At 43.0% G+C, this 12,176-nt stretch overlaps 2 protein-coding genes across 2 annotated transcripts in view; both read left to right on the top strand.

The window, feature by feature from the left end:
* Window positions 1-12,176, top strand: part of ALKBH7 (alkB homolog 7) — a 511,499-nt gene that overhangs the window by 250,698 nt on the left and 248,625 nt on the right. The window lies entirely within an intron of this gene.
* Window positions 4,451-8,121, top strand: RLN3 (relaxin 3). Its single transcript, XM_042455742.1, has 2 exons — window positions 4,451-4,610; window positions 7,868-8,121. The coding sequence occupies exons 1-2, from the start codon at window positions 4,451-4,453 to the stop codon at window positions 8,119-8,121; spliced, it is 414 nt and encodes a 137-aa protein (XP_042311676.1).

The raw sequence follows: 12,176 nt of genomic DNA, 5'->3' as shown, positions 1-12,176 counted from the left end.
AAAATTGATCCAAAAAACCTGAGTTGACTTATCCACGGGTCAATATAGGTACTGTAAGTATTGTACTTTAACTCTTATTTTAAAAAAAGGAACCATCCTCTGTGAAAGGCAAAATTGTAATCTGTCCTGGAATCACTTCCCCTCCTCTATTCTCTCATCCAGCCAGCCTTTATTTTGAGCACAGTTATGCCTACTAGAATTTTGTAAGTTCTTTGTCATTGTTTTCTTTTGCATCATCCTTTAAATCCTTTGTTACATGCCCTTAGATTTTATCCTCGACTTATCCATAAGTCATATCAAAATCCATAATTTTGGCTGTAAAACATGCCCTCGACTTATACATGTTGACGTATTGTCGAGTATATATGGCAGTCAACACATAAACAACATAATATATATAATAAAAACATATACATCTACCACATATAGACCTGACAAACATTCTGCAATAAAAAACAAATAGTGAAAACTTCCTTTCTTTTACTGAGACTATTCATTTTATCTCCAGTTATACTACTGATTAAACACTTTCGACCTTCTATATCATTCTTTTCACCAAAATTATCTAATTAACTATTTAAATTTCCCCATCATACCTCGCCACCCAATATTACTCTCATGGCTAATAGCCCTGACAGATTTATCTTCCTTGCACATTCTCCAGTAGTTTGTTCTTTCTCTTTTAAATAAACCCAGTTCTGAAGCTTTCATGCTTTGTACTGTTCTCCGAATCAACTTGCTCACTCAAATAAAAACTTCAGGATTTGTTGCTTGCCTTGTAACAAATAACAGAGAGCTGAGGTGTAGGTGAGGAATTGATCTTTTGCTTCAAATGTTACATTTATAATTCAGCGGAGGGCAAGCTAGCTTCCTAGAACCTGGACCAAAGTTTATCTCTGTTGCAGCGGCAAGCCTGGATGGTGGCATTTGTCATATGCCAGAGAGGCGAGGATTTCTTATCGCAGGGCAGAGAAGCAAGGCCTCTTATCTCCTGCAGGCAGAAAGGACATAATTTCAGGGAGATAAGAAAAGTTCAGTGTTGCTCTTGCTGTCAGTGTAGCCAGTGGCGGAGATGTCTTAAAGAAAGGAGGGTGCATCTTATGTAGATGCAGCCCTGATGTGTGGGCAAGTAGTGATTTTGGGATGCTGTTGAGAGCAGTTAAATGGGAGGGTTGGCAGATCTAACCCAGGCCAGGAGCTGAGACCACAAGAAAGTTCTCCTGCAAGAGTGCAATTGAAATTAATAGGAGCAGCCTTCCTAGATACTTGGAGACCTTTTATAGATTGTATAAAACGATAAAGAAGAGATGTTACTGCAGTGGGCCATTAGTATATCCACTGGGGTTTGGTTCCAGAAACCCCCATGGATACCAAAATTCATGGATACTCAACTGCCATTATTATTATTATTAACCTTTATTTATGTAAATTTACACAGCGCTGTACATACAATCTTTTTAATTAGACGGTTCCCTGCCCTCGGGCTTACAATCTAAAAAGACATGACACAAAAGGAGAAGGGAGTGGTGGAGGGAAAGGCATAGTTAAATGGTGTCCCTTATATAAAATGGAAAAATAAATATTTCCATTTGGAATTTATATATTTTTGAGTGTTTTCAAGCCGTGAATGCTTGAATCCGTGGATAAGGAGGACTGACTGTTTTCGGTTTTGAGAAAGAGACAGTAAAGTCTGTTTTATTTATTTATTTGGTAGAAAGAAATACGGTTTATTGAAGGTTATATCAGGAAAGCTTACTAATAGTTACTATTACAGTGGACCCTTGGTAGCCACTGGAGTTTGGTTCCAGGACCCCCCGTGGATATCTAAATCTGGGCATACTCAAGTCCCATTAAATATAATGGCATATTAAAATGGTGTTCCATGGCAACGTCAAGGTGTGGCTGTTGGAATTTATATATCTTTTAAGTATTTTCAAGCTGTAGATGCTTGAATCCATGGATAAAAAAATCAGAGGATAAGGAGGGATGACTTATAAAATTAAGAGGGGGTAACTAGGATAATTAATCAAGGTACAATTCAAAGGAAGCAGGATGTCTTTTTTAAGGGGTAGAAGGGGGACAGAATGGGTTGCTGTCCAAAGGTTTGTATGTTTGTATGTACGTTTCAGAATTTAAATAAATATTATTATAGAAGTTAATGAGAATTGCAGTACAAGGCAGCTCCCTTTTGATTCATTACAAACAAAACAGAAGACTTTCCTCATAAACTGTGCTCCCACATTCTTTGGGGAGTGAGAGTAGTACTGTATTGTCCACCTCATTCACTGAAGGATACCAGGATTTCATAGGATGTTGCCATGGCAGTTAAAGTGGAATCATTGTGTTATAACTGTGTAGTGTCAAAGAGCCCTAAGACATATTGAATACTTAGGGTCAGCCCTATCACTAGGCAGGCAGCAAATCTTGCTATCAAGAGAAGACAACAAATTTTTACTAAGAGCCCGTACAGACAGGCCAAAATAAAGCTACTTTAGGTCACCTTAGAGGTATGCTGTTTAAATGATGCATGTGTCCTAAGGACTGGAGAGCAGCTTTGGCGCAGCTTCTGGCCTCTTAAGATGCGTGTGTCATTTAAACAGCATACCTCCAAAGTGACCCGAAGCAGGTGATACAGGGGCTGTACAGACTGGCCAAAAGAGCCAACGTTGGGGTGGAGCGGGGGCCTGGTGACTGCACACCACATGCCCCGACTCCATCTTGAAAGCAGTGTCATGCTGCCCACCCGCCCAGATAGCAGGTGGCGTCACAATGTTTCTTCTGTGGCGGCAAGGGTGCCCTTTTTCCAGGCCAAAAAGAAGCAGCAAAAGCAACATTTTGCTGCTTCTTTTTGGCCCAGAAAAACATCAGATTGGGGCTGCAGTGTGTGGTTGCCGCAGCCCCAATCTGGCGCTCAAACGGGCAGCAGCAGAACACACCTTCAGAGCAGTCTCTTTTGCCCCACAGTCCTTCAAATAACATGGATCCCAGCCATATAGGGTTTTATAGGTCAAAACCAGTGCTTTTAATTGTGCCAGAAAACGGACCGAGAGCCAGTGAATTTAGCTTTGCAACAAAGGAGTTGTGTGTTCCTTGTACCCAGCCACAGTTAAGTATTGGGCTGCAGCTCTTTGGGCCAGTGGAAGTTTCTGATGTGGAAGTTTTTCAAAGGCAACCCCACGTGGAGTACAGTAATCCAAACAGGATGTAACCAAGTCATGTACCACCATGGCCAGATCTGACTTCTCCAGGAATGTGCGCAGTTGGCGCACTAGCATTAATTATGCAAAAGCACTCCTTGTCACTGCTGAATCCTGGGCCTCCAGGCTTAGAGATTAATCCAGGAATACCTCTAAACTGTGAACCTGTGTTTCCAGGGGGAGTGTAGCCCTGTTTAACACAATCCCCACTGATCCTGTGAAAATTAGGGCTCCCTTTCACTGATTCTCTCACTGAACAGCTTCATAGGGTTGTTGTGAGGCTAAAGTAAGGAGATGAAGAGACCCATGTACATTACTCTGAGCAGCTTACTGAAAAAGAGGTGGTGTATACCTGTAAATAATAAACTAATTGTAAGGGAGGCGTATGTCTATCAGGGGAGGGCCCTACTAGTCACATCACACTTCGTCACTGGCCCGCTTGGTTAGAGGTGATGGAAACTGGAGTTCCTCACCTTGAGGACCACTGATTCTCTAGCTTTGATGCACACAGGAGCACATACTAGTACAAAAAAGCACAAAGAGGAAAGAGGTGGTTTACCTTCCTGTAATGGCATGGTACAACATAAAGTGGCTATAAGGGTATATTTAGGGATGGGGAGGCTTTGGAAGTAACTCTTCCATACTCATCTCCTGAAAATGTGGAAACATTCCTTTTGGGGGGCTACATCTTCCAGAATGTCAAAACTATTACTGATAGTACAAATGACACTCAGCTCCCAACAAGATGTGTAACATGAAGCCCTATGGCCCAGCAGCTGAGACTGTTTCCTATTTTGCACTTCAGCACTCAGAGTTGTTCAGCCATCATGGCCCCCTAGCTATACTGTCTGAGGAATTCAAGGAACTGTAACCCCCAAAAGGAACTTTTCCAAGCTCTGCATCTCTGTGTCTCCCAGTGCCTGCTTTTCCATATCTCAACATGTTCCGTGAAAGGCCAGGTAAGTGCTGAGCACAATGCCTTACCCACCAAGCTGATAACAAGGAAAAGGTTATCACTGCCTGGTTGGCACAGTTGACGGCAGATCCTCCTCCACCCCCATCCCTGGTGTCCAAGAAAGGTCTTCACCTATTCTCTGCTGATAATTGGGTAGATATTGGGGAAGGACATCCTTGGCTACCTTGTGCATACATCAGGGTAGTATAAAGAAGGCTCATGAGGTGAAGCAGCAGACAGGCTAACAGGAGCTGTGTGGTTGCAGAAGTTTCCCTTCCAATCCTGTCTGTGCCCAGCCATGCACAAGGTTTTCTTGGCTCTGGCACTGGGGGTGCTGCTCTTTGAGATGAGGCTGGAGAGTGAGGCTAGGACACCCCCATATGGTGTGAAACTGTGTGGCAGAGAGTTCATCCGGGCAGTCATCTTCACCTGTGGAGGATCCCGCTGGAGACGGGCAGGTGAGTGGCATGTGCAAGGGAGTGGTTGGGAAGCTGGGTCTAGTTCAGAGCCTAGAGAATTACTTATTTGGACTATAAATCCCAGAATCCCCCCACAGTTCAGTCATGCTGGCCAGGGGTTTCTAGAAATTGTTATCCAAAATTGTAACCTTTCCAGGCTCTTCTCTAGCTAAGTACTGTAGTTAAAGAAGACAGGAAACTTAAGGCCCAGGTCATGCAGTTACTGACCAGAATCCTGTCAACGACCTGCACATATGTAAGTTACTGACCAGCATCCCATCAGTGACTTATGCATGTACAGCAAATTATTTGCCACAGCATAATAGACATATTCTGCTGACAGCAGTGGAAGCAGAGTTGTGCATACAGCAATATTTCACATTGTGGTTGCGCATTGTAATTATGAAATCACTTTGTATGTTTCAGCAGCACACTGCAATAGCATGTTGCAAATAGCAGCTGCACGATGTGCACCATGCATACAATTGCACATTGCATAACAAGGCTCATAATGTGAAGCCCTGTATGCCAACAACAGAGATTGCCTTTGAAACAAAAGTGTTCTCCTGGTTTGTTTTAATACTCACCCAGATTTTTTCCCTGTCCCAATGGGAATTCTAATATGTTGACCACCATTCTGTTAGTGACATGTTGTTGTTGTTGTTGTTGTTGTTGTTGTTGTTGTGTGCCTTCAAATCATTTCTGACTTATGGCAACCCTAAGGCAAGCCTATCATGGGGTTTTCTTGGCAAGGAGGTTTGCCATTGCCTTCCTCTGAAGCTGAAATCATATGATTTGCCAATGGTCACCCAGTGGGAATTGAACCCTGATCTCCAGAGTTGTAGTTCAATACACAAATGACTACACCACACATACACAACCCTAAGCTCACTTTACACCTGTGCCTGTCTCATTGTTTTGGATGTAGTAGAGGTTGGTGGTCTTCCATCTTCCACAATGACAAAAGCCTTGCCCCCACTCCTCTGTCTGCGGCAGTAGGCCCCGGAATGGCCTTTCCATGGTGGAAAGAATGTAGGGGGTTCAAAAGCATGGAGCTATTTTTTACTGTATTTTTAAAATTAAATATTTATAAATCATACATACAAAAGATCCATACAACAAAACAAAAGATTACATATGAAATAACTAAGGTAAATGAAGGATAATTCTTCTACATCATTATGTAACTATACAGAATTAACAACTCTACCTTAAGATAAAACAAATTAAGCGTTGAAAAAATTATATACTAATGTAAGAGCTAACTGTATAGCATATGAAAGAACTCCTCTGTACATCATTATATCATTATTATATTTGTATCCAATATTACCCATATCAATGCATTATTTTAGTCTAAGCCAAACTATTATCTTATTACCTTATTTCCTTCCGTTTTCTCCTCTTTTCATCTCCCACTATCTAGACCTTCAAATTCTACTTCTCACCATTCCCCCCCCCCACCCTTTCCTATCACATTTTTGCTTTGGGTATAACTATGAACACTTCTTTACTCACTTACTTAGCACATTCCTTCTCCATTATCCGTACCTTCTTCCTCATTTCTAACTCCTTCCATATTATCCCTCGTCTCTTCCCTTGCTCTTCCTCCATATCAATCTTTTCCTTTTTTCCCTTCATTCTCTTCTAGTTGTAAAAACCATGGGAGAGGGTCATAAAAGTGTTGTAAAAGTGTCCCATTTGCCAAGCTGAAATAATCCATTTGGCAAAAATGCTGCTTTTACAACCTGAAGAGAATGAGAGTCATGTGGAGAGAGAGAGAAAAGTAAACATCTGTTCATTTGCCATCCGGGTTTGTTTAATAATGCAATAAGGCTCTTGGGTGGATCCCAGAAGAAGATGCCATCGTGTAGCTTGTCCAGTTTTTCCTGGCTTTCCACCAGTCATGGAATGGTTGTTAATGTGGGCTGCTGCAGCATCATAAGTTCTGGGGATGGTGAGTAGAGAGCAGTAGTGGAGTTCCATCTGCAAAATGGTTATGTTATGCTGGGCAATATAGACTCTTAGGGGATATACAGACTGGCACTTTGTGCCGGCCTGTACATGCACTAGGGTTCAGCTAAGGCTGAGCATTCACACGCTCAAAGCCTTTGTTGTGCCACCTGGGTGGCATGATGGCACGCGGCCGCCCATATGGTGCGCACCATGTTGACACCCAGGCGGCACGGCACCAAAATGGCGCTATGTGGAAGGGGTGTTATCAAGTTGCGCCAGCACGCCTATGGTGCCCCTTCCAGGAAGCTGCCTGGAGAGGCTTCTTTTTGCTCCCAAGAGGGAGTGGATTGATGCTGCACTGTGCGGCTGCCGTGGCACCAATCTGGAGCAGAAAGGGGTGGCGTCCAGCTGCCCGTCTGTATTACTCCTTAGTCATTGAAAATGACCCCCCTGCGGATAGCAAAAACCATGGGACCTCAAGCCCTGTGGTAATCAATGTTGGTACACATGCACGTGGCCACTCTCCCAGAGCTGCATGCACATGCAGCCATTGAAATCAATGGGCTTGACATCTACAGATGCTCAGATCCACAAACTGCATTCCCACAGTTGGGGCAGGCGCACTGTACTTTCAGACAAGACATTATCACACCACCTCTGGTGCCCAACTTACTTCTTCTCAATTTGAGCTGAATTGGAAGTTTTGTAATTGGGGGGGGAAATGGCTGCCAAAGCAACTTAAGGGGCCTGAATTCAATATTGGAGGCAATGGGAAGCCATTTTGAGGAGAAAGTCAGTGTGACAAAATCAGCCTAACCTCTGAATTTGGCTCAATTCGGAAGAGATAAGTCGGGCACTGAAAGCGGTGCGCTAAAGTCCCATCTGAAAGTACAGCTCCCGTGCCCCAACTGTGGGCTTGTCATATGGGGATCTGAGCATCTGCGGATGGCAAACCCCATTTATTTCAATGGCAGCACATGCATGCGGCCCTGGGGGAGTGGCCATGTGCATGTGTGTCACCATTGTTACCATAGGACTTGAGGTCCCATGATTTTTGCTATCCGCAGGGGGGGTCTGAAGTTACCATAAATCAACAAGTAACTTGAAGGTCACATAAAATATGTAAGCTTGTTGAAGGCCTTCCTATTAATGACTTCTCCCGTGAGAAGATGGATTTTCTGTCACACATACATATACACAGTTTTGAGATGTCAACTTCTCATCAACATCACTGCCAGGTTGCTGAGCCAAGGCTACTGCCCCCACTCCTCATTATTTTCCATTTTGCTTTCTAATTGCAGGAGACCTTAGTGCCCTCCCTGGAGGAGATTCCGCAGAAACCTTCATAGCACCTTCATCCTCCAATGAATGGGACCCTGTCCATAGCCCGCCAAAGGAGCCATCTGACTATTATGGAGGTTGGCGGGGTCAGAGCCGCAGTTCCCCAGAAGAAATCTGGGCTTTGGATCGTGGATCTCGAGATGTTATGGCTGGACTGAGCAATGCCTGCTGTAAGTGGGGCTGCAGCAAGAGTGAAATCAGCTCCCTGTGCTAAAACAGCAGTTTGTGTTTGTTTGTTTATATATATATTTATGGGGAAGGGGCAGCAAAATGAGAGTATTGTCCCTCCCAAATTAGAACTTTGTCCCTGCAAATGAAATTTTATTTCATCCCCCCCCGAATTTCTAGCATTGTGTCAACTTAAAACTTCAGTTGAGCACTTAGGAATACAGTTTAGGTATCCAAAGCAAAGGGACAGACAAAGTGACCCAAGGAAATGAGAAGACAACAAAACTAGGTATACTAGGTGCGAACGATTTCTCAACATCACTCTCTGCCATGCTATAAATTTGGGGACTGAAGAAACATTTCATTTGGGAGGAAGCAGAATTCTTATCTGGGGCAATATTCTCATCCTCCCCCTTTAACAGTCTGTGATCATCGATGATCATATGTAAGACAGTCAAATGTAAGCACAGCTGGCAAAGAAACCTCTCTATCTGCTCATCCACTCCTTTCAGCAAGCTAGAAGTAATTCCAATACATTTCCCCTCTCAGCACAGTCAGTTACACTTGCTCACAGCAAGCCGCACAGGAGAAGTTCCTTGTACCTCTTTGCACAATTAGGGTGTATTTCAATACAGCGATGTCTCAGTTACCATTTGTGGACAGATGTATATCTCCCAGCCTCCTGTTCTTTCTGTCACCATACAATATATATGTCACCATATTCCTTGATTATATATGTCTGGTGTTCTGCCCTTAGGTGAAAAAGCCGTTGTAAATAAATGTTCTTGTTGTTGTTGTTAATGTCCGCCCATCATCACTACTGTTGGCAAATATAGGTTTCTTTTCCGAGAGCCATTAAGCCATGGGTTCATGGGCCAATTTTTTGTAGCACATGTCCCTGCTTGCAAGAGGACCAAGGAACCTCCCCTAGCTGGGGTGCCAAAATGAAATATAGGGAAACATTATGAACTTGCGGGGGGTGAATCTCCCATTTTCTCTTATGGAAGCAATGTTGTGCTTTGACTTGACCCAGAGGAGGTACTGCAAACGACAGCATTTGTGTTGTTGCTTCTCTGTTCATGAATTTGTTCCTGCTGGAGGACAATGTCTGATTTATTTGAGACTGACCATATATCAATGCTGAAATTAAAAAAATGAAATTAAACAAAAATCATGAGATGACCTTTATTGACTTGGTGCTACAAGGGGATAAGAGTGCACCCTCAAAGTGGGTTTATTGTGTTGATGTTGTGGTAGTGTGCCTTCAAGTCGTTTCTGACTTATGGTGTCCTTAGGCTATGGAAGCCCATTGGGTGAACTTGGACAAATCATATGCTCTCAGCCTTAGGAGAAGGCAATGGCAAACCTCCTCTGAACAAATCTGGCCAAGAAAACCCCATGATAGATTCATCTTAGGGTTGCCAGAACCCTAAGTCAGAAACAATTTGAAGGCACACAACAACAAAAGTGACTCTTTCATGGAGTTTCCTTGGCCAAATTTGTTCAGAAGGGTTTGTCTTCGCCTTCCTTTAAGGCTGAGAGAATGTGATTTGCCCAGCATCACCCAGTGGGTTTCTATGGATGAGCAGAGATGCAAACTCTGGTTTCTAGAGCTTACTGACTCTAGTGCTGATGATACAATGTTAAAAACAAGAGATGTCACAACATAGTTCCCTGAAGTACGTATGTTTTGAAACCAACCTAGCTACCTCTCTTTTTGTGCAAAATAGCTCAAGAATGTTGAAGAAAGCCAAAATTGTATATGTGTGGGGGAGGAATCTATTAAAAAAAATTCCCAAAACAGGATTGTAGATTTTCTATATACATTTATCCTCCCAATTCCAAAAAAAAAATGTTGAAGTTTAGCACATGTGTAGGAACACTTAGATCTCCATTATTTCTGCCGCTGGGCTACATAGACGAGAGATGCTTAGAACCTGAATATTCTGTTCCAGGCGTGGGCAGAGGTAGATCTGGCTCTAATGGTGAGTCTCTGGATGATTTGCTAAAACCCAGCAAGAAAATTACTATTTTTTCCCCTAAGTTGTTGCCGTGTGTGACTTATGGCGACCATAAAGTGGAAACTATCATCGGGTTTTCTTGGCAGGTTTCTTCAGCAGGGGCTTGCCATTGCCATCCTCTGAGGCTGAGAGTACATGACTTGCCTAAGATCACCCAGTGGGTTTACATGGCTGAGCTGGAATTCGAACCCTGGTTTCCAGAGTCATAGTCCAATTTCCAAAACCGTAATCTACAGTTTCCTTAAATCAGCAGTGGGCATGCTCAGAGCATGTAGGAGCTGGGTACCCAGTATTTGGCTTCTCTGGTGCTTTGGAAGGTCACTGTGTCATTTTGGGCAACTGGATGTGACAATGTATCATTTCTGGTCACTTCCTAGTCTGTTTTGAAGTTTTTTGTTTTTTTTTTAATTTGGGCAGAGAAGGAGCATGGTATGCCTCCTTGGACCTTAGAGGGTGTTTTGTTATTTAAAGGTGAAAAATTGGGGGATGACAGCGTCTTTGGGAGAATGAAAGTGGCTCCCAAGACCCATATTAGACCCTCCAAAGGACTGTCTGTGGCCCATAGGCAGCACAGTTCTAAATCTTGCTCTAAATTATACCACTGAAAAGAAGAAATGTTGAAATAGCTAGGAATCATGCTGAAGGATTGTGAGCTCCTCAGAGTATATTTTATAATAATTTTAGTGGGCTATGCATTTTTGTACCTGACTCCACACAAATCAAAGCTAAGTGGACTACTTCTTCACTGTAAATCTACAAGGACTGGGCTTTTTCCCACTCTAAGAACCCAGATGCTGACATCACAAGCCTATCTTGTAACCCTACAGGTGAGAAAAGCAGCTTTGTTGTTGATACACAGCTCTGAGAAAATGGTGAGGTGATCATCAGTGAAAAAAAGTGGTGGTTAGGCAAATCTAAGCACCACCTCCCCACACTCTACATTTTTCCATTACAAATTTGCCCCATCCCACATTGCTTTGCAGTAAAGAAGTGAGACACCAGACTTTTATTACCTGCATTTGTGTGTAACATTTTTGTTAAGATTCCACTCTCCTTCAAGGTACGCTTCTGAAGATCTTATATTTAAAGACCCCATTATTTAATGTTCAAATTTCACAGCCCCCCCCCATCCCAATCTGGAGTCTACCTAGCCAGCCTTCCCCAAAATGGTGCCCTCCAGGTACCAGACTACAATCTCCATTGTTTCAGGAGATGGGGAGTTGTAGCCCAATACATCTGGAGGGCACCAGATTAAGCAGGGTTGACCTAAAATTATTAGCCCATCAAGCTTTGGTGATTACATCTGGAGTGATTCTGAACAGTGATGAAAAGTGAGACAGACATACAGATTTTGGGGTGCCATGAAGGGCAAAAGTGCAGATAACAATCTGAAAAATGAGGCACAATCCACACTACATTGTTTTGTGTATGCCCAACTGAAATGATCTATGAAACAATAGCAACAATGTATTAGTGGTAGGGAAGGCAGAGAAGTTCTGCTTGTAGTTTCCACTTCAGGCACTAAAATGTCATGGGGCTCGCTTTAGTCAAACTGTCGCTGACTTACTATATGGCATACACACACATATAGGGGCAATATTGGCCAAGTACGGCCATGTCACTTAGGGCTCCTTATCCTGCAGTTCACTATTTCCACAATGTGGAGATGGCCACTATGGCCAACAACCATTTTAGATGTGAGCAGTCTTCCAAGAGACAGTGCAATCCTGTCTTTGGCTCCATTACATTACAGAAATAATGCAGTTTCACCAACTGCCATGGCTCTATCCTACAGAAATCAAGGATTTGTGGCCAGCACTCTTTGGCAGAGAAGGCTAAAGACTCTGTACAACGATAAATCTTAGGAATCCATAGGTTGTAGCCAAAACACTTAAATTAGTGTCAAACTGCATTATTTCTACAGTGTAGATGCACCTGTCTACTCAGATGGAAATCCTGCTGAGGTCAATCGGATTTATTGGGTGCAGGAATATAGCTGAGGTTTTAAGGATTTTTCCCCCTTCCTCAAAGCATTCAATACACTATTAGAGGGAAAGGAGGCAAGTGAATTTGCTGCCAG

The sequence above is a fragment of the Sceloporus undulatus genome, chromosome 2, assembly GCF_019175285.1.
Source record: "Sceloporus undulatus isolate JIND9_A2432 ecotype Alabama chromosome 2, SceUnd_v1.1, whole genome shotgun sequence".
Taxonomy (NCBI): domain Eukaryota; kingdom Metazoa; phylum Chordata; class Lepidosauria; order Squamata; family Phrynosomatidae; genus Sceloporus; species Sceloporus undulatus.
This window is presented reverse-complemented; position numbering and strand designations above follow the sequence as displayed.

Bases quoted from the DNA above. Each gene is read 5' to 3' on its own strand.
- RLN3 (XM_042455742.1), top strand. From the start codon at position 4,451: ATGCACAAGGTTTTCTTGGCTCTGGCACTGGGGGTGCTGCTCTTTGAG. The intron at 4,611-7,867 runs GTGAGTGGCATG...TTCTAATTGCAG, and splicing joins ATCCCGCTGGAGACGGGCAG to GAGACCTTAGTGCCCTCCCT.